At 46.1% G+C, this 20,729-nt stretch overlaps 1 protein-coding gene across 3 annotated transcripts in view; it reads left to right on the forward strand.

The window, feature by feature from the left end:
* The window catches only part of TNFRSF19 (TNF receptor superfamily member 19), a 105,113-nt gene extending 85,717 nt beyond the window's left edge, over positions 1-19,396 (forward strand). For all 3 annotated transcript variants that reach the window (XM_008259905.5, XM_008259906.5, XM_008259904.5), the window contains exons 6-10: positions 2,092-2,256; positions 3,107-3,232; positions 12,675-12,777; positions 13,675-14,080; positions 16,656-19,396. In XM_008259905.5, coding sequence (XP_008258127.3) covers positions 2,092-2,256; positions 3,107-3,232; positions 12,675-12,777; positions 13,675-14,080; positions 16,656-16,664 — 809 coding nt within the window. In that variant the 3' untranslated portion in view covers positions 16,665-19,396. The remainder of the gene's footprint in view (positions 1-2,091; positions 2,257-3,106; positions 3,233-12,674; positions 12,778-13,674; positions 14,081-16,655) is intronic.
* Positions 19,397-20,729: the final 1,333 nt, after the last annotated feature.

A 20,729-nucleotide genomic window follows, 5' to 3' on the forward strand; every position in this document is an offset into this window, starting at 1 on the left:
GTAAAAGAGCCACAGAGGGTCCCCACAGCTCACTCATGGAGGGACATTGCAACTGATCTTCTGTGTTAAAGATATATTTAAGTAGAGCAGCAGAGGGAGAGAGAGACATAGAAATTTTCACTGTGCAAATGGCTGCAGCAGCCAGGTCTGGGCGACCCAGGACCCAGGAACTTCATCCTGGTCACCCATGTGGGTGGCGGGGACCCAAGAACTCAGGCCATCATCTTCTTCTCAGGCATATTAGCAAGGAGCTGGATCGGAAGCATAGCAGGTGGGATCAAGCCGGCATTCCAACAGGGAACGGTGGCTTAACCTGCTGCACCCTGACTGCCCCTGCCCCTTCATTGCTCTCTCAGATTCATTTGGGCTTGATTAATAGGATATGCTGTAACTCAACTGAATATGGATTTCTAATTTAAAGGAGTTTTTTCATGCCAGCACCTTAAGGGTAACCACATCACTAATTAGACTATCATCATCACATGTAGCTTATAGCACTGGGTACACTTGAGCCTGTCCTAAGTACTTTCCATGGGAACGCATGTAACCCTGTGAACCACCAGATAAAGCAGGTGATGACATTACCTCCCTCTGAACAGATGTGGCCTTGAGACTCACAGAGATCAGTCACTGGCCCAAAGTCGCACGTGCAGAGGATGACCCAGGCCATCAGGTTCCAGAACGCACCATGAACCAGGAAACAGCACTGCCCTCTAAAAAGCCATCTTGTCCCTGACTTGCATAGCACAGGACTGTGCCTGTCTCCATAGCATGACGCTAACATTAGTCCTAAACTTACGTGTTTTGAGTAATTTAACAGCTAAGATGTTCAAACTGTTTGCTGCCTCAGAAACTGGGGACCACAGTTTAGCTCAGTCTGCTTAAAAATATGGTCGAATTCCAATTACTTAAGGAATATTTCAGTAAGACTACTGAAGGAGTCCAGGGGATATCACACCAAAATGTGGCGCCCTGGTGTGCTGCTTATTTAAGTTAAAAACATTTGGAGACCAACAGATGCTGGAAGACCAGATCTGCCAAACGGGGCCTTGGATCCCCTCCCTGAGAAGAACAAACTCACACACCAAGCAGCGAGACCGAGGAGCGGCACCACGTCCAGACACACTTCATCACGAGCTGTTTTCTGCTCTTTGATCCTATTCAGTTCCCAAAGAGAATCACTTACAGACCAGTGGCTGGTCTCCAGGTCCCCTCCTGCCCCCAGAATTCATGTGCATCCTCTTAAAAACAGTCCACATCCTCATTCTCCCCCTCCCCTAGGAGGAAGGGGACGTGAGCATCTGAACCTCACAGGGTTATTGCGATGACCCCATGCATGTAACTAAATCCGTGTGCCTTTTGCTCCTGTTAATCTGTCTGCTGCCAGCTCATTTCAGCAAACCTTCAGAGGATGGAGGGGGAGTTACCTTTTCCCAAACATGTTGCTGACGTCCTGGGGATACAGAGATAAAAATGTCAAGCTCCTGGGGCTAGGGTTGTGACATAGTGGGTTAAGCCGCCACTTGCTCCATCAGCCTCCCATATGGGCGCTGGTTTGTGTCCCGGCTGCTCCACTTCCAATTCAGCTCCCTGCTAATGCACCTGGGAAAGCAGCAGAAGATGGCCCAAGACCTTGGGCCCTTGCACCCATGTGGGAGACCCAGAAGAAACTCCTGGCTCCTGGCTTCAGCCTGGCCCAGCCCTTGGCTGTTGTGGCCGTTTGGGGAGTGAACCAGCAGATGGAAGATCTGTCTCTCTCTCTCTGTAACTTCACCTTTCAAATAAATGAATAAATATTAAAAAAAAAAAAAACTGTTAAAAATGGCAGGCTGCCAGCTTTCTCTTCTAGTGGACATAAGGGCAAATTTCTACAACACAATGTGTTGAAGGCTGGGTATCCAGTGTGTGTTGAGATCATAGAGGCACATCCGACATATTTTGAGGTGCAAGGTACAGTTGCAGCATTAAAGAAATCTAAGACAAAGGGTGCTTGGGCCGTGTTTGTAACTTTCTGGTTTTCTTGCTTCTTCGTGAGTGTCACATCTCCTGGGCTGGTCAGAGAGCTCGCTGACCCCATCTGTGTATTTGCAGGTACCAGCAAGGTCAACCTGGTGAAGATCGCATCCACGGCCTCCAGTCCTCGGGACACGGCCCTGGCTGCGGTCATCTGCAGCGCCCTGGCCACCGTCCTCCTGGCACTCCTCATCCTCTGTGTCATCTATTGCAAGAGACAGTTCATGGAGAAAAAACCCAGCTGTAAGTCTCCAGCTCCTGATCTTCCCTAGCGTTCCGGTGCAGTGTGTTTATTATCATTGTCATGCGACGAGACACTTGGCAATGACAAGCATCGAGGAGCTGCTCAAGAACTGCTCTGTTCCTGCAGTTGTATTTATGAAATGCATGAAGTTTGTATTCCTTAAATAAGAGGTTTCTGGGGCGGGGGTGGGGGGAGTGAAGGGCACATGAAGACCCTTGTAGACTACACTGGGAAAGGCAGCTGTCTTTAAGGACACTGACAAGGCCGTGATGTCCCGTGCCACTAGGCAAAACAAAAAGTATTTTGGGTTCTGGCAACCTAAGCATCCTGCATTTTGAACTTTCTTAACAAATTATTTCATACTTTTGCCTCCATGTAAGAAATACAGGCAGCCCGCCAATGTAAGATGGTCTGACAGTTTTTTTCCCTTAAGATGGTACAAAAATGTACCCGTCCAGCCCTTCTGCTTTTCCCCTTCAGTTCAGTATTCAATAAACCACATGAGACACTCCACACTCTAGTATAAGATAGGCTTGTGCTGCAAGATTTTTCCCATCTGTAGGCCAATGGGCATTTCCTGAGCACACGGAAAGTAGGCAAGGCTAAGCTGCGGTGTGCAGCACGTTAGGTATATCCAGTGTGTTTTTGACTGGGATATTTTCAGCTTATGGTAAGTTTATTGGGGTGTAACCCCATGCTAAGTCATGAAGCAACTGAATCAGAACATGCAATGATAGCTGTGTTTTCTCTAAAAAAGCTACAATGGTGCTGTTTTCTGTTATGATATGAACGGGGCTCTCTGATGGAGAACACTGGGTTCACTGACCGAAATCTCCCCTCCTTGCCTAGGGTCTCTGAGGTCCCAAGACGTGCAGTACAACGGCTCTGAGCTGTCCTGTTTTGACAGACCTCGGCTCAGCCCGTGTGCTCACAGAGCCTGCTGTCAGTGCCACCGGGGCTCCGCCCAGCCTTACGGTAAGTTCAGCCACACGGGATCTTGCAGACAAACCGGAAGAATGCAGAGATTAAAGCCGTAAAAATATGTTCAGATTCATCTCCCAGCAAGGTTGCTGCACGTGGTTTTCTAGTAAGAGCTAATCCTATTAAATGATCCCCTGTTGGTGTGGGTGTTTTGTGTTTTCAGTGCTAAGAAGAAAATAAGCATTCATTAAAGTTCTAGAATTTTCCAGCTACTTTTTAGGCAAGCTTGCCTTTCTTGTTTAGAGTCAATTTGGTGTGAAATCATGTTAACCTGTCGTGGAAGAGGAGTTGGTGTCCTTTGTTGTCTGTTCAGGTCAAAGTGAGCATTAATGTGCTTATTTTAACATCTTTTTTGATCTCTTAAGGAAGAGGGAGGAAGGAGGGCCATAACAGTTTCCCACAAGCCATAATTGCCTCTTAGATGATTGACAGAAATGACACATTAGACAGCAAGTCCAATGGAAGTTGACCTGTAACCCGGACAAACCTTCTTGGCCACTTAGACATTTAGACTCCTGAGCACATATCCCGCTCCTGTCCCCACCGCACAGCCTCAAAGCCTCTGAAACCTTGTGTGGGCAGCAACCCTCCATAGCAGTCTGCCCTGCCGCCCTCTCCTGTTTCTCTGCATTTCCCAGTAGCACCATCCAGTCTGCATTGACCGGTCTTTATGCAGTTAAACTTACCCCAGTTAGGTTGACTTCTGCATTTGCAAATGTCTAATCTTCCTTTTCAAGGCATGCAGGATGTAGCATTCTTTTTCCAGTTAATTTTTTAAAAATTTTTAATGTTTTTATTAATATGAATAGAACAGATTTCATGTATTTCCTAGGTACAGTTCTAAGAAGATAACCATACTCCCCTTATTCATCATCCCCCTGCTTCAATCCCCCACCTTACTTCTTTTCTTATTTTCTTTAATTTTTGAAAAGACATGCTTTCTTCTTTTTTTTAAGACTTATTTATTTATTTGAAAGTCAGAGATACAGAGAGGAGAGGCAGAGAGAGAGAGAGAGAGAGAGAGAGAGGTCTTCCATCCACTGGTTCACTCCCCAATTGGCTGCAATGGCTGGAGCTGTGCCGATCCGAAGCCAGGAACCAGGAGCTTCTTCAGGGTCTCCCACACTGGTGCAGGGGCCCAAGGATTTGGACCATCCTCCATTACTTTCCCAGGCCATAGCTGAGAGCTGAATTGGAAGTGAAGCAGTCAGGACTTGAACCAGCACCCATGTGGGATGCCGGCACTGCAGGCGTCAGCTTTATCTGCTATGCCACAGCGCTGGCCCCAAGACACACTTTCTTTTTTTATATAATTTTTTTTTTATTTTATTTTTATCTTGACAGGTAGAGTTACAGACACAGAGAGAGAGAGACAGAGAGAAAGGTCTTCCTTTTCAGTTGGTTCACCCCTCAAATGGCTGCTACAGCCGGCGCGCTGCGCCAATCCAAAGCCAGGAGCCAGGTGATTCCTTCTGGTCTCCCATGCAGGTGCAGGGCCCAAGCACTTGGGCCATCCTCCACTGCACTCTTGGGCCACAGCAGAGAGCTGGCCTGGAAGAGGGGCAACCCGGACAGAATCCGGCGCCCCAACCGGGACTAGAACCCGGGGTGCTGGCGCCACAGGCAGAGAATTAGCCTAGTGAGCTGCGGCGCCAGCCAAGACATACTTTCAATCCACTCTATCATCACTGGCTTATTTCACCACTAACCATAAGACTCAACAAGTAAAAAGTAGGAACATCACAATTCCACAGGTGTATAAACAAGGGCTAAAAACAACAAATATATTGCAAGATGTCCATTTCATTCCTATACATTTTTTTGTATTCTATCTTAACTGCCACATATCAGAAAAAGCATATTATATTTGTCTCTGATTTTGTTTAAGATTTATTTATTTATTTATTTATTTGAAAGTAAGAGTTACAGAGAAAGAGAGGCAGAGGCAGAGGTAGAGAGTTCTTCCATCTGCTAGTTCACTTCCCAAATGGCCACAAGGGCCAGGTCTAGGCCAGGCTGAAGCCAGGATCCAGGATCTTCTTCCAGGACTCCCTATGTGGGTGCAGGGGCCCAAGGACTTGGGTGTCTTCCATTGCTTTCCCAGACACATTAGCAGGGAGCTGGATAGGAAGTGGAGGAACCAAGGCTGAAAACAGTACCCATATGGGATGCGGGCACTACAGGCGGTGGCTTTATCTGCTATGCCACAACGCTGGCACCAGTCTCTAATTTTAATCATTTCTTCCCTCCTACTAATTTTGGTTTTGTTTTTTTCTTGCTTATTTAGATACTTGAGATGCATTGTTAAATCATTTATTTGATGCCTTTCCAATTTCTTGACATAATTGCTATAAACTTTCCTCTCTCTCTCTCTCTCTAAATATATATATATATATATATATATACTATCACAGGTGTCTAATACTTTTTATTTTTAGGCAGAGTTACAGAGAGGCAGAGAGAGAGATGGCTACAATGGCCAGAGTTGGGCCAAGCAGAAGCCAGGAGCCAGGAGCTTCTTCCAGGTCTCCCACATGAATGCAGGGACCTAAGGACTTAGGACTTTTACTGCTTTCTCAGGCCATAGCAGAGAGCCAGGTCAGAAGTAGAGCAGCCTGGACTTAAACTGACGCCAAATGGGATGCCAGCACTGTAGGTGGTGGCTTCACTGGCTATTCCACAGCGCCAGCCCCTAAACTTTCCTTTGTAACACTGCTTTTGCTGTATCTCATAAGTTTTGATATGTCATGTTATTATCTTCATTCATTTCTAGGATTTTTTTAATTTCCCTTTTGATTTCTTCTATGACCCACTGTTCATTCAGGAGCATTTGTTCACTCTCCCATGTGTTTGAATATTTTCTGGAGTTTCTTAAGTTGTTAATTTCCAGGTCATCCCATTGTGGTCAGAAAAGATACATGGTATGACTTCAATTTTTTTGAATTTATTGAGACTTGCTTTATGGCCTAGCATATGGTCTATCCTAGAGAATGTTCATATATTCTGCAGCTGAGGGATGAAAGATTCTTTTTTTTTTTTTTTTTTTTTTGGACAGGCAGAGTTAGACAGTGAGAGAGAGAGAGAGATAAAGGTCTTCCTTTTCCGTTGGTTCACCCCCCAAATGGCCGCTGCGGCTGGTGCGCTCCAGCCAGTGCGCTGGGCCCATCTGAAGCCAGGATTCAGGTGCTTCCTCCTGGTCTCCCATGTGGGTAGAGGGCCCAATAACTTGGGCCATCCTCCACTGCCTTTCTGGGTCACAGCAGAGAGCTGGACTGGAAGAGGAGCAACCAGGACAGAATCCGGCGCCCAACCGGGACTAGAACCCAGGGTACCAGCGGTGCAGGCAGAGGATTAGCCAGGTGAGCCGCCTTGCCGGCCATGGGATGAAAGATTCTGTAGATATCAATTAGGTCTATTTGGTCCATAGTGTAGGTTAGCTCTGTTGTTTCTTTGTTGATTTTTGTCTAGTTGGTTTGTCTATTGATAAAAGTGGAGTGTTGAAATTCCCCATTATTATTGTATTGGCTCCTATGTCTCCCTTTAGATACATTAACATTTGTTTTAAATAGCCAGGTGCCCTCATATTGGATGCATGTACATTGACTCTAGTCACAAATTCCTCTTGAATTGATCCCTTAATCATTACATAGTTCCCTTCCTTGTCCCTTTTAACAGTTTTTGTGTTAAAGTCTATTTTGTCTAATATTGGGATGGCTACTCCTGTCTTTTTTGCTTTTTCTTAGCATGGATTATCTTTTTCCATCCTTTCACTTTCATTCTGGGTATCTTTGTTGGTAAGGTGTTTCTTGTAGACTGCAAATACATGGATTTTCTTTTTAATCCATTTAGCCAACCTGCATGTTTTAATTGGAGAATTTAGGATATTTACATTCAAGATTTTTATTGATAAGTAATGACTTGGCCCTGCCATTTTCCATAAATATTCCTACTGTTTGTTTTGGATTTCCTTTGTAGTGTTACAAGGAGATTTTCTTTATTAACATTCTTTCATAGTGATGACTATCTTTCTCTGTTTCTATGTGTAGCACATCCTTAAGTATCATTTGTAAGACTGGACAAGTGGTGACAGATTCTTTCAATTTCTGTTTGTTTTGGAAGATCTCTATTTCACCTTCATTTATAAATGAGAGCTTTGCTGGGTGCAGTATTCTGGGTTGACAGCTTTTTTAGGACTTGGACTGCATCTCTCCTAGCCTGTAGGGTTTCTTATGAGAAATCAGCTGTCAGTCTAATTGGGGATCCTCTGAAGTTAATCTGGTGCACATTTTAGAATCTTTTCTTTATGTTTTACTGTTGAACGTTTGACTACAGTGTGTCTTGTTGAACGTTTTTTCTGATCATGCATATCAGGAGTTCTATGTGCTTCCTGTACTTGAATGGCCCTATCTTTCCCCAGATTAGCAAAGCTTTCTGCTATTATTTTACTGAATAGGTCTTCTAATTCATCTCTTTCCATACCTTCAGGAACTCCTAAGACACATTTGTTAGGTTGTTTGATAGTATCCCATAAATTTCAAACACTTTCTCAGTTTTTCTAATTTTTTCTTCTTGTTTCTTTTTTGTCTGTTTCTGAAGATTTGTCTTACAACTCAAATATTCTTGTTCTGCCTCACCAAGTCTGTTGTTGAAGCTTTCCACTATATCTTTTATTTGGCATATTGAATTCTTCATTTCTAATATTTCAGCTTGATTTCTCTTCAGTGTCTCCATCTCCTGGCAAAATTTTTTATCCATATCATGTATGGGTTTCTTTAACTCATGTATTGCTTCTTTATATTTTTGAGTAATCTTATGATCATTCTTCCAATCTCTCTTTTTTTAAAGATTTATTTATTATTTGAAAGGCAGAGTTGCAGAGAGAGTTCTTCCATCTGCTGGTTTATTACCCCACATGCCACAACCATCCTGGCTGGGCCAGGCTCAAGTCAGGAGCCAGGAGCTTCTTCTGGGTCACCCATGTGGGTGTAGGGGCCCAAGGACTTGGGCCATCTTCTGCTGCTCTGCTCTCCCAGGCACATTAGCAGGAAGCTGGGTCAGAAGTGGAGCAGCCAGGACTCAAACTGGTGCCCATATGGGATGCCAGCACTGCAGATGGTGGCTTAACCAGCTGTGCCACAATGCTAGTCCCCATTCTTTCAATTTCATGTTGTACAAATGAATAACTACTATTCGTTACTATCTTCCATCTAAAGAGTAGATTAAGAATAAAATGTAAGATTTTTCATGGTGTGTGTGGGTCTAGGTTTGTCTTTGCCAACACAGAAAATACATTCTTGGACAGCTATTGACAGTAACTGAATGATCCTCAACCTCCCTCATGAATTGTGTTTTCCTGGATACTCTCCCACGGACACCGTTACTACAGGCAGAATTAGCAGGGATAATTTCTTCAGAGGTGAGCTATCACTTTAGATGTAGGAACACTCAGCTTTCTTCAAACTCTTCTTCCATCAGAGAAGAACAATTAAACATTGAGTGGCCTTGTTGTTCATCCTCCTAACAGGACACTCAGGGTAGAAAGTCCCATGTGATGTCCAGCTTCCATGAGCTCATCATCTCGCACACTCCCTTCTAAACAGCAGTGCCTTACTTTTCTTTCAAATTTCTATTTTGACATTATTTCAGACTTTCAGGGAAATGGGAAGAGTAGGACAGAGAAGTCTCACATATCCTTTCCCTTAAATGCTTTATCTCTTTTCCACATTTGCTTTATTCTCTCTCTCTCTCTCTCTCTCTCTCTCTCTCTCTCATTCTGACACCACACATCACACACATTTTTCTCATTTGTCATTTAACAGTCAGTAGTAGATGTGGTGTGCATTTTACCCCTTAATACTTCAGTGAGGGGTTGGCATTGTGGCATAGCAGATAAAAGCTGCTGCACTGGGGCTGGTGTTGTGGTATAGCGGGTTAAGCCACTGCCTGCAATGCTGGTATCCCATATGGGTGATAGTTCAAGTCCCAGCTGCTCCACTTCCAATCCTGCTCCCTGCTAATGTTCGTGGGAAAGCTAGCAGAAGATGGCCCAAGTGCTTGAACCCCGAACCTACATAAGACACCTGGAAGAAGCTCCTGGCTCTTGGATTCGAACTGGCCCAGCCCCAGCCACTGTGGCCATTTAGGAGTGAATCAGCAGATGGAAGACACCTCTCTCTCTCTCTCTCTCTCTCTCTGCCCCTCCCTCCCCTCCCCCCTCTCTAACTCTGCCTTTCAGATAAATATTTTTTAAAAAAATTCCATTGCCTGTGATGCCAGCATCCTACGTGGGCACTGGTTAGTGTCTCAGCTGCTCCACTTCTGATCTAGCTCCCTGCTAGTGGCGTGAGAAAAGCAGCAGAGGATGGTCCAAATGCCTGGGCCACTGCTACCCACATGGGAGACCTAGGTGAAGCTTCTGACCCCTGGCTTGATCCTGGCCCAGTGTTGGCCATTGTAGCCATCTAGGTAGTAAGCCAGCAGATAGGAAATCTCCCTCTCTCTCTCTCTCTCTCTCTCTCTCTCTCTGTGTGTGTGTGTGTTTATGTCTCCCTCTGTAACTCTGACTTTAAAAATAAATAAATAAATCTTCTTTAAAAAAATACTTCGGTGTTTGTTTCCTAAGAATAAGAACATTCAGGGGCCAGGGCTGTGGTGCAGCGTGTTAACACCCTGGCTTGAAGCACTGGCATCCCATATGGGTGCCGGTTCAAGACCCTGCTGCTCCACTTCCCATCCAGCTCTCTACTATGGCCTGGGAAAGCAGTAGAAGATGACCCAAGTGTTTGGGTCTCTGCACCCACATGAGAGACCCGGAGGAAGCTCCTGGCTCCTGGCTTTGGATCGGCACAGCTCCTGCCATTGTGGCCAATTGGGGAGTGAACCATCAGATGGAAGACCTCTCTCTCTCTCTCTCTCTCTCTGCCTCTCCTCTCTCTGTGTAACTCTGACTTTCAAATAAATAAATCTTTAAAAAGGACGTTCTGTGATGTAACCACAGCACGATGAGTAGAGGTCAGGAAATGAACAGTAATTCAACGACATGTTCTAGTTTACAGAGCACATCTATATGCTCCTATTGTCCAGCAACGTCATTCATAGCAAAGGAAACCCCGATGCCACTGTTACAGTTGGCTGCCAAGTATCTTTGGCTTCTTCTAATCTAGGGTGGTTTCTTCTTCTTTCTTTGTGTGTCATGGCGTTGATATCATTGAAGTCTACAAGCCAGTAGGTTTGTGGGCTGGCCCTTAGTTTGAGTTTGTCCCATGCTGCCTCTGGGTTAGATTCAGGAACACAGCAGAGGGGCTGCTGCGTTCTTCCTGGTGCCTAGCATTGGGAGGCACAGATGTCTGTCCCATGCCCCATCCGGTTAAGCTTGGCCACTTAGCCAAGGTGATGTCCTCCAGGTTTCTCCACAATAAAATTAGTTTTCTTCCTCTTTGTAATTGATAATTATCTTGTGGGGAGATATTTTGAAAGCATGCAAATATCCTGCTGCTCCCCAAACTATCGCTGAGTAGTTTAGCATCCTCTGACGATTCTTTCCTAAATCACTCATTATCTAAATTCCTAAATCATTCACGTTGGTTAACAATGATGTTTCTAGTTCCACCATCATTCCGACTTTATTATTTGGCTTCTATAGTAATGAGGAAATGTCCCTTCTTATCCATTTATTTCCTTGCTTTAATTAGTTCAGACTTGCGATTTTTACTCAATGGGTTACAATCCTTTGGTATCATTATTGATTGTGATTCTCAGTTTCTCCTCCATTTGACCAGTGGAACTCCCTTCAGGCTGCCTCTTGTGCCATTTCGTTCTGCTGCCCCATTACTCTTTTGGTGCTTTCTTACTTTCTGGCACAAAAGGAAGTCCTGGCTCATCCTGCGCTTTCTCTGGAAGCAGCCATTTCTATGAGGAGCAACAGTGCCTTTTGCTTTTTGACGATTCTGAAACCTCCAGAGTGAGCAGGACGCACACACTGCCGAGTCACTTGGCGGTCGATCCAGGCAAGACCCCCAAGGTCATACCCATGTGTGTTCAGGTGGCACAAGACAGAGGCCTGGATCTGAGAGACATCTACATGCAGGCATGCTGAATGGCCTTTCTGCTTAACACTGGCTTGCAACTGCTCCTCCATAGTTAACATGCTTTTTAGAATATTTTTCTATTTATTTGAGAGACAGCTGTGAAGAGAGTGACAGCTCCCACCTGTCACTCCTGCAGATACCTACAACAACCAGGGGAGCTGACACTGAAAACCAGAGATGATGCAGTCCGGGTCTCCAGTGTGGGTGGCGGGGAACCAGTGACGTGAGCCATCCCCTGTTCCATCCATGGCATTGGCAGGAAGCTGGACTCGGGAGCCAGAGCTGGGAACAGAACACAGACACCACCACTAGGCCACACACCGGCCCCTGACATTCATTTGTTAAAAGGGAGATATTAGTTTCATAATATGTTTTTCCCTGTTTATAAAAGCCATTCCGTGTGGAAAGTTTGAGTACATACACCAACATACATACATATATGGACATGTGTAATGCCCGTAAGGCCGTAAGGCCTTTTCTCTGTGTCTGTATGTGTGTTTTGTATGTGTGTATGTGCTTTAATGTGTTTATGGTTTTGTAAAGTCAGAAGTTTGTGCACATGTACATAGAGAGCCAGAAGTCTTGAAGGCTGTTCACCAGAGTGTTGAAAGTGTTTGTTTCCGGTCTGTAGAATTGAGAAAGATACATTTTTTAAATTCATTTCTTATCTCTCTCTTCATTTTTTAAAAATTTTTCGCTTTGATAAGCTTGCATTATCTTTGAAATCAAAATGATATGTGGCTTCAGTGAGCGTAATGATTCATAAAGCTGTGCGTACACATCGACTTATGCCTTAAATGACATTCCTAGCAATGAAAAAGATCATGTACGTGTGTGTGTGTGTACTGAGTTCAGGAGTGCATGTTTTTACGTCCTGGTCCATTCCTAGGCTGCTCAACAGAAAAGCCCCACCAGCCCCCTGTCCTCAGGTGCACCAGAGCCTCATCACGCGTGCTTCGCTTTCTCATTGTGGGAGAATGCACGCAACATTCCATCTGCCACCGTAACCACTTTCACATGCACAGTGGAGTGGCATCAAGAACATTCACGTGGCTGCGCGGCCGTCACCACCTTCCGCCCCTGAACTCTGCGTCTCCCCAGACTCCTGCCCCGATGAAGCACCAACTCCCTCCCTCAGGCCCCGGCAGCCCCCCTCCACACCCACATCTGTGAGTTTCATGCTCTAGGGACCTAATGTAAGTGGTTCACTGAAGAGAAGAGAGAACCCCAGTGCCCATGGCCCCCAAAGTCACGCCAAGGGGAATAGCCGAATCTCCGAGAGAGGTGTGTTGAATGGTGTGTGAGAGAACGAGAAAAGCCTGTGCCTCACGCTCTGCTGGCTTTCCCAGGGCCTCTTCACCTGATCCCGTCCCTGTGCTGCGACGAGGCTTGCGGTGCCAACCGGGCAGCTCTAGCTTGTGGGGCGCATTCTGCAGCCACCCTACAGGAGAGGTAACCGTGTGCTTTTAATCAGCAGTTTCCTGGTCTCCTGTTCTATGTTCTACTGATCAACTGGCTTTCAAATGAAACTATGGGGACATCACTTTTTTTTTAATTTTTCAAAAAAATTTTTAAATTGTTATTTATTTGAGAGGCATAGAGACAGAGAGAGCTCCCACCCACTGGCTAACACCTCCAAATGCCTGCAACAGCCAGGATTGGGCTGGGCTGAAGGCAGGAGCTGGGAATTCAATCAGGATCCCCACGTGAGTGGCAGGAACTCAGTTCTTTGAGTCATCCCTTTTGCTTCCCAGGGGCTCCATCAGCAGGAAGCTGGAGTCAGGAGCTGGAGTTGGGCCTCACACCCAGAGACTGCAGTCTGGGATACAGTTATCTTAACTGCTAAGCCAAAATTCCACTCCAGAACATCATTTTCTAAATAGCATTAGTGGCCTCTGGACACTGGAGATGTCAATTCTTTTGCAAGAGTTAGTGGGTAGGTCTCTCAATATTGCTAATACTCAGTGCAGCATTCTTTGTATTCTACTCCCCATTAATTGTATTTTCATGATTTTTGACACTTTCATCATCATGTATAATATGTCATGTACTCAGGACCAACTGTCATAGGATTTTAGAATGGTATTTATGGAAGCTCAGTCAACACCTTGGAAACTTTGTGTTTGGGACATTGGATCAGTCTGTTTTAATTAGAAATGAATGTAAAAGCAAATGGGATAATTTGATTTACTGAGGCAGGTTTATAATAGGAAGCACTAGAATTTTAATGGAAAATAAATTGCCCTTTCATCCAAAAAAAAAAAAAAAGTTAGTTCTAGCTAAGATGCTGCATTGTGGCCGTTTTCTGTCACCAGACAGTACATAAAGACCTCTGAATTCTGTGTTCAGGAACGCAGGGGCAGCTGGGGATACCATGGCAGCCTTCTTCGGGTCCTCTTCGCGGTCCGTCTGTGGCGAGTTCTCGGACGCCTGGCCTCTGATGCAGGATGCCACTGGTGGTGACAGCATCTCCTTCTGTGACTCTTACTCTGAACTCGCTGGAGAGGATCTTCATTCCCTCAATCCAGAAAACGAAAGCGCAACATCTTTGGATCCAGACAGTGGTCAGGATTTGGTGGGCGGAGCAGCTCCCACTGAAAGTCATTCTGAAAACTCTACAGAAAACACGGACTCCCCCAAATACAGGAGCGCGCGGGCAGAGCCAGCAGCAGCTCAGGATGCACTGTGTGCTGGAAGCCAGCTGGAGCAAGAGAGCAGCCGCACTGGGAATGCAACCACTGCCCCGGCCCTCCAGGTAAGGCGTGGACTGGTTTCAGTGTAACCTAGGGCCCTGGCTTACGTAGGCCGGAAGGGATGGAACTCGACTCCCACCGTAAAACCTGGAGGAACCTAATGCAGTTTTCCCTTTTTTCATTAATTCTTATATGTTAAAGGAGAATGTTTTACAATAAAATGCTAAGGGTCTTTTAAAAAAAGAGCCAATCTGTAACAGGTGGCTGCTTCTTTAATTTCTTCATTGAAAATCCTACTGGGGCCTGTGCTGCTGGTTAAGCCATTGCTTGCAACGCTGGCCTCCCATATGGATGCTGGTCCATGTTCCAGCTACTCCTCTTCCAAGTCAACTCCCTGCTAATATGACTGGAAAAACAGCAGGTGCTCCCACTTAGACGGGGTGGCCCTGCATTGTGGACTGGCTCCTAACTGAGGAGGAGGACGCGTTTCTGTCTGGGAGGTGTAGCAGGGACAGCTACAGCCATAGCCGGACTTCTGTCCTTATTTGGGGGTGAGGCTGTGATTTCTAACTCAGGCTGCATCTGTTTCTAAAAAACTGCGTTTTTACACAGTGTTGCGTGGGTGGTTTAAGGCCACCTGGAATCTGATGATAGTATGGCTCAGGATAAAACGATAGGAATGACAGCCTCCGTTTGTCTGTGTGTCTCAGTTTTAATCGGTATTTCCCCGTACATATCATCCCAGAAGGGAACAGAACTGAGATATTTGGAGCATCGTTTTCTGGCATATTTGAGAGGATGAAGCCAGCCTGTTACTTACAGGAAAGCTTTGATGTTGTTTTTAGATGTCAACAGGCAGGAGGCCAGGGAGTGCAGTGGAGGATGGCTCAAGTCCTTGGGCCCTGCACCCCATGGGAGACCAGGAGAAGCACCTGGCTCCTGCCATTGGATCAGCGCAGTGCACCGGCCGCGGTGCACCGGCCACAGCGCGCCGGCCGCGGCAGCCATTGGAGGGTGAACCAACGGCAAAGGAAGACCTTTCTCTCTGTCTCTCTCTCTCACTGTCCACTCTTCCTGTCAAAAAAAAAAAAAAAAGTTAAAAAAAAAAAAAAAAGAAAAGCTAGGAGTAGGGGCCGGTGCCATGGCACACTAGGTTAATCCTCTGCCTGCGGCACCAGCATCCCATATGGGTGCCGGTTCTAGTCCCGGCTGCTCCTCTTCCGATCCGGCTCTCTGCTATGGCCTGGGAAAGCAGTAGAAGATGGCCCAAGTCCTTGAGCCTCTGCACTTCATGGGAGACCCAGAAGAAGCTTCTGGCTCCTGGCTTCGGATTGGTGCAGCTCCAGCCGTGGCAGCCATTTGGGGAGTGAACCGATGGAGGGAAGACCTATCTCTCTGTCTCTCCGTCTCACTGTCTGTAATTCTAACTTTCAAATAAAATAAATAAAAAATCTTGAAAGAAAAGATAGGAGTGAACCTGGGTTCTAGTTTTCCAGTCTGTTAAAATCTCCACTTTTTCCTTATTGGCAACATAAAGACAATTAGCCACCCAATGTAGGGTTCATGTGTTTCTTATCATGGCAGCTGATCAACAGTTGTTCAAGGGGCAGGTGCCACGGCATGATGGAGTAAGCCGCCACTTGGGATGCCTGCATCCTGTATCGGGGCCAGTGGGAGTCCTGGCTGCTCCACTTCCAGTCAGCTCCCTGCTAGTGCACCTGGCAGGCAGTGGTTGATGGCTCAAGTGCTTGAGTCTCTGCCACCCATGTGGGAGACCTGGATGGGCTTCCTGGCTCCTGGCTTTGGCTTAGCCGGCCATTTGGGAAGTGAACCAATGGCTCGTTCTCTCTCTCTCTACTTTTCAAATAAAATGAAAGTTAAAATAAACTTTAAACAAATTTTAAATATGTCATTCAAGAGAACTTTAGAAGCTTTTATTTCTGGGTAACCTTGGACCTAGAGGAAAATGAAGGGCTGCTGCGTGAGGTCAGGGCTCACTTGCAGTAACGGCGGTGGCCAGTGTGTCGTCCCTTCCTGCGGAGAGGCAGGGCCTTCTGGGATGAGGACAATGCAACAGCTCCCGATTGCTGAGGAGTTCGCCCCAAGAAGAGTGGGAGTACTCCGGGAGAAGCAGTATCCTTTTCTTAATGCTTTCTAACCCGTCTCTGATAGTTCAGTGGAAGCTTTCGGTTGAAAGGCTAAGCTGCAGACACAGATCAGCACTATTCATGAAACGTCTTTGTTCTCTGAAAGAAGGGAACAGAGAATCCCAAAGCCCTTCCCTGCACGTCAGTTCTCTTGAGGAGCGCTGTCGAAGAGGGAACAAGCCCTAAGTGCTTGAATGAGGGCGCAAAGCAGCCCAAGACCTGTGGATGAACACATTGCGGCTGCTTCGGGCTGCTTCCTCGTCTTTCAGCCCCTCGCTGCAAATGTTGGCTGGCTAAGACTTGGTATGAAAACCTTTATTCTCAGAGGACTTGAGTCACCTGGCTCTCTGAACATGAGCCTCACGTCCGAACGGTGTTAAATTCTTGTAGAGTGGTCAAATCTATGTGTCATAACTCACTGCAGTTCTCCTTTAGCAACTGCCGCTTGCAAGGTGTGTTGTTAACGCTTTACCACTGTTGCTCTTTGTAGGAAGCTTAGAGGCCGCACCTGTCTGCGGTGGAGGCGTGTGTCTGCAACCCAATGGGCACTCCACGTGGGCTTTCAGGCTGCTCAGACTGGACCATGCAGAGCTTCTGGTGACGAGATAAATCTGAACCAATCGGATGGCATTTGAAGCCTTTCAACCAGTTGCTTCTGAACCAGACCAGCTACAGCTGAAAAACCACAACAAAACAGCCAGGCTCGAGGCTAACTGTGACTCGTGACTCTCTGTGTCTTTCCTGACTGAGAAGCGTCTCTGCTCCTGGGCGACTTCAAAGACAGATGAGCTCTGTTGCACCTGCAAGAAAATGGACGCATCCCTGCTTGGTTGATGGTGATTGTGGCTTTCCGAGACTGAAGACCCACAGTGTACATTTGCATTGACATTTTCTCTCTGGAAATAATGTCATTATAGTCTGTTGTCCTACTAAGCAGTCCATGTCCAATTCATTACCTTAGCTTGTGTGTAGAATAGGTTCAAAGTGAGTTTCTACTTGACAAGATCACGTTTTCATCAGCTCAACAGATAAGCTCAGGTTGGAACTGACTTCCCACTGCCTGCCTGAATCTTGGGCGTAGCAGGTGAAGGTAATTGGTCTAAGTAGGAATCAGAAGAAAGGTTTTTTTTTTTTTTCCAGAATCTCTGCTTCTAACCTCAGCCCCTGCTGAAGTTACAAATACCTGCTGGTGCTGGGGAGCCAGAGGGGGCCTGGGGTAATGCGTGTGACCTGGAAAGGGGGACCCATTTCCCTGAGTTGAAAACCACTCCACACACATATCTTGGAGACTTCCATGCAAAGGTTAGCGTACCCGTGTGAAAATCAGGTGATAGGGAAGCGCTTGCTGTCTCCATTCCTGTGCCTGAGCTTAGAAGACCCAGACTTTCTGCTGTAGAAAAGCGGTGTCTATAAACATAATGATCTTTTTACCTGTGCCGGATCTCACACTAAGCGCTCTGCACATGACAGCGTCTCAGGTTGCCCTGCTACTGAAGGAGCCTTCAGTGAGAATGCACCTTCCTTTAGACCCAGAAGGAAAAGCACAGTGTGTAGGTGGGCAGTCGTTAGAGCAGGACACTGGAGTGTCCCCCCAGTCCTGCTAGATCGTCAGCACACAGACTCCTATTGCAGTCGATGACTTGGCGATCAAAGCACAGTTCCTCCACCAAGGTGCTCCGTCTTCTACCACCTCGGGGTGTGCGCACTGGAATGTCTCAAGGGCTAAGAAAGTAATCCGTCCTGAAGCAGGGAACGCCTGATTTGCCTTTGCCCTTGATCTTTAGGACTTAGCTGAGCAGGGGTTTTTTATTTTGGTTTGTGTGTGTGGTTTTTTTTGTTTGTTTGTTTTGTGTGTGTGAGCTCGGTCGCTTTCACAGCTAACAATGGATTTGGGCGTTTGAACGTCAGTGTGGCAGAGTGCACTAATGTGTTTGTTTGGGAATTGTCCTGTCCATGTCAGCAGCCTTTACCCACATGTTAACAGGACGTAAAATCAGTCCCCCCCTGCACCCCCCGGGAGAGTTTCAGCTTTTCACTTCCTACCCCGTGGCTCACTGTGCTAGACCTTGGTGAACTGTCATGAGCGGCCTTCCTGTGGCCCTGTCTCTGTGCATAGGTTCAGGCTCTGATGTGTGTGTAGTAGCCTGTCCGTGTCTGCTGCTGCTCATGACCTCAGTTCCTTCCCCTGAAACACGGAACGACGGCGTCTCCTGGTAACTCGCAGGTGTAATGTTCCTAGTGCCCATCATAATTGGTTGACTATTTTTCTTTTCCTTGTTAAACTTCAACCAGTGGTTCTTCAACTTTGCTACTCATCAACTCTTATGAGAATTGCCTTTAGGAAACGCATGTTAAGTATTTTGGATTTGGCCACAAGAAGTCTCTGAAAACGCAGTCTCCTGGGTGACTTCCCTGGGACTCACGCATGTGCAGCATTGTTTGATGGTTTGTTATGCCGCAGGGATGATCAAAGCAGCTCAGGGCTGTCTTCCGTTGTGTAACCTGAATATAGTTTCCATATGTAAAGCCCTGATTACCTTCACAGCCAAACGCTTGCTGGAGAAAACTCTGGCCCCAAACCCTGAAACACCACGTTTGATCCGCAGAGAAATGCATGGGGTTGAAATGATTGCGTCTGATGCTGCATAGGGAAAATCCTGGGTTATTTTTTATCAAGTTGAAGGCTTTTTTGTAACCACTACCTACTCTAGAAACAGACAATAATGGCATACTTTACACTCCTTATCCACACTTGAAAAAAACTCAGCTTGCATTTCAGGTTGCTGGAGTACCCTACCGCACTCAGTACGAGTGCTGGCATCGGGAATCTGTATCAGATAAACACCTGGCTCAGTGGCCACCACCCTGGTGGTTTCTCAGCTTGCAGAGGCTCCTTAATGAGATGAGATGAGGAATTCAGCAACCAACTCACAAGTTCTCTCATTTTGCATAGACGGAATATATTTTTAAATGTAGATTTCTACTTTAGATAAAGTATTACTGTTGCTATGACCTAGATTAAGCACTGTCGTTTGTGCATTTAAAAAAAAAAGAGAAAGAAAATGGAAGGAAAAAAAATCCATCATTGCTTTAAGGTAGTTTAAATCACAGATTTCATCATCACTGTTTTTCATACTGGAATTTATAAATTTGTAAATTATCATTTTCCTATACAAACAGTTTTGTAATATCTTTTTTATTTTTGAATAAAATTGTTCTGTGGTATTCCTATTTACATGTCCAGCAGGAAGATGATTGCTTTTGTGGATGCCTTAGTCCATGGTGGGGGGCGGGGCCCCCAAACCATGCTCCTCCAGATTGGACCCTCTCTGGCCTCTCAGCTTTTGGAAGGTGATTTGAAATCCTTCCTAGTGAAATGCCTGTATGAGGGCACTTGAAAAAGTCCATGGGAAATGGAATGCAAGTTTGTCTTGCTGCAAAGCATTTTGAAATCCGTGCAAGTAAGACATCTTTTTAAAAGTTCATGGAAGTAATTATTATGGAAAAACTATGCATGGATTTCAAAATTTTTTGCACCAAAATTAATTTAGCTTTCTTTAAAAAAAAATTCTTATTGATTTATTTATTTGAGAGGCAGAGTTACAGAGAGAGAGGTAGAGGCAGAGAGAGAGTCTTCCATCTGCTGGTTCACTCCCCAAATGGCAGCAACAGCCGGAGTGGGGCCAACCCAAAGCCAGGAGCCTGGAGCTTCTTCCAAGTCCCTCACGCACATGCAGGGGCCTAAGGACTTGGACCATCTTCTACTATTTTCCCAGGCCATAGCAGAGAGCTGGATCAGAAGAGGAACAGCCCCTGATATGGGATGCTGGCGCCACAGGCGGAGGCTTAACCCACTACGCCACAGCACCAGCCCCGAATTTAGCTTTTAATCCCAATTTTTTCCATGAACGTTTGAAAGTCCATTCGTGTTTCTCAAGAATGTCCCGAGTTTGAAAAGCTTTTGTGGGGCTGGTGTTGTGGCATTGCAGAGACAGCTGACACCTGTGACACAGGCATCCTGTATGGGCACCTGTTCGAGTCCAGGCTGCTCCACTTCCAATCCAGCTCCCTGCTCATGGCCTAGGAAAAGCAGCCCAAGTGTTTGGGCTCCTGCCACCCACATGAGAGACGTGGATGAAGCTCCTGGCTTCAGCCCAGCCCTGGCCATTGTGGCCACCTGGGGAGTGAACCAGTGGATGGAAGATCTCTCTCTCTCTGTAACTTTCAAATGAATAAATCTTTAAAAAAAGAAGAAGAAGAAGAAAGAAAAGAAAGAAAGAAAGAAAGAAAGAAAGAGGAAGAAAGAAAAGCTTAGTATTGAAATTGTGTCATGATCTCTTTGATTTTTTTTTTGCCCTTCATTTTATAACACCAAGAGAGTTGGAGCTAAAGAGAAAGGTTTGTGTTCCTTCTTTGCAGAGGCCGGTTGGTGCCCCTGCAGAGGTGCAGACTAGCGAGAGGACAGGAGGCACTTCAGAGAGCAGCAGCAGCACCAGGAGTTTCTTTGTCCACTCTGCCTTCTCTCCAGTCTCTCCCTGCCTTTCCTGCCCTCCCTGCCCCAGTA

The sequence above is a fragment of the Oryctolagus cuniculus genome, chromosome 9, assembly GCF_051225735.1.
Source record: "Oryctolagus cuniculus isolate XC-2025 breed Fujian yellow rabbit chromosome 9, ASM5122573v1, whole genome shotgun sequence".
Taxonomy (NCBI): domain Eukaryota; kingdom Metazoa; phylum Chordata; class Mammalia; order Lagomorpha; family Leporidae; genus Oryctolagus; species Oryctolagus cuniculus.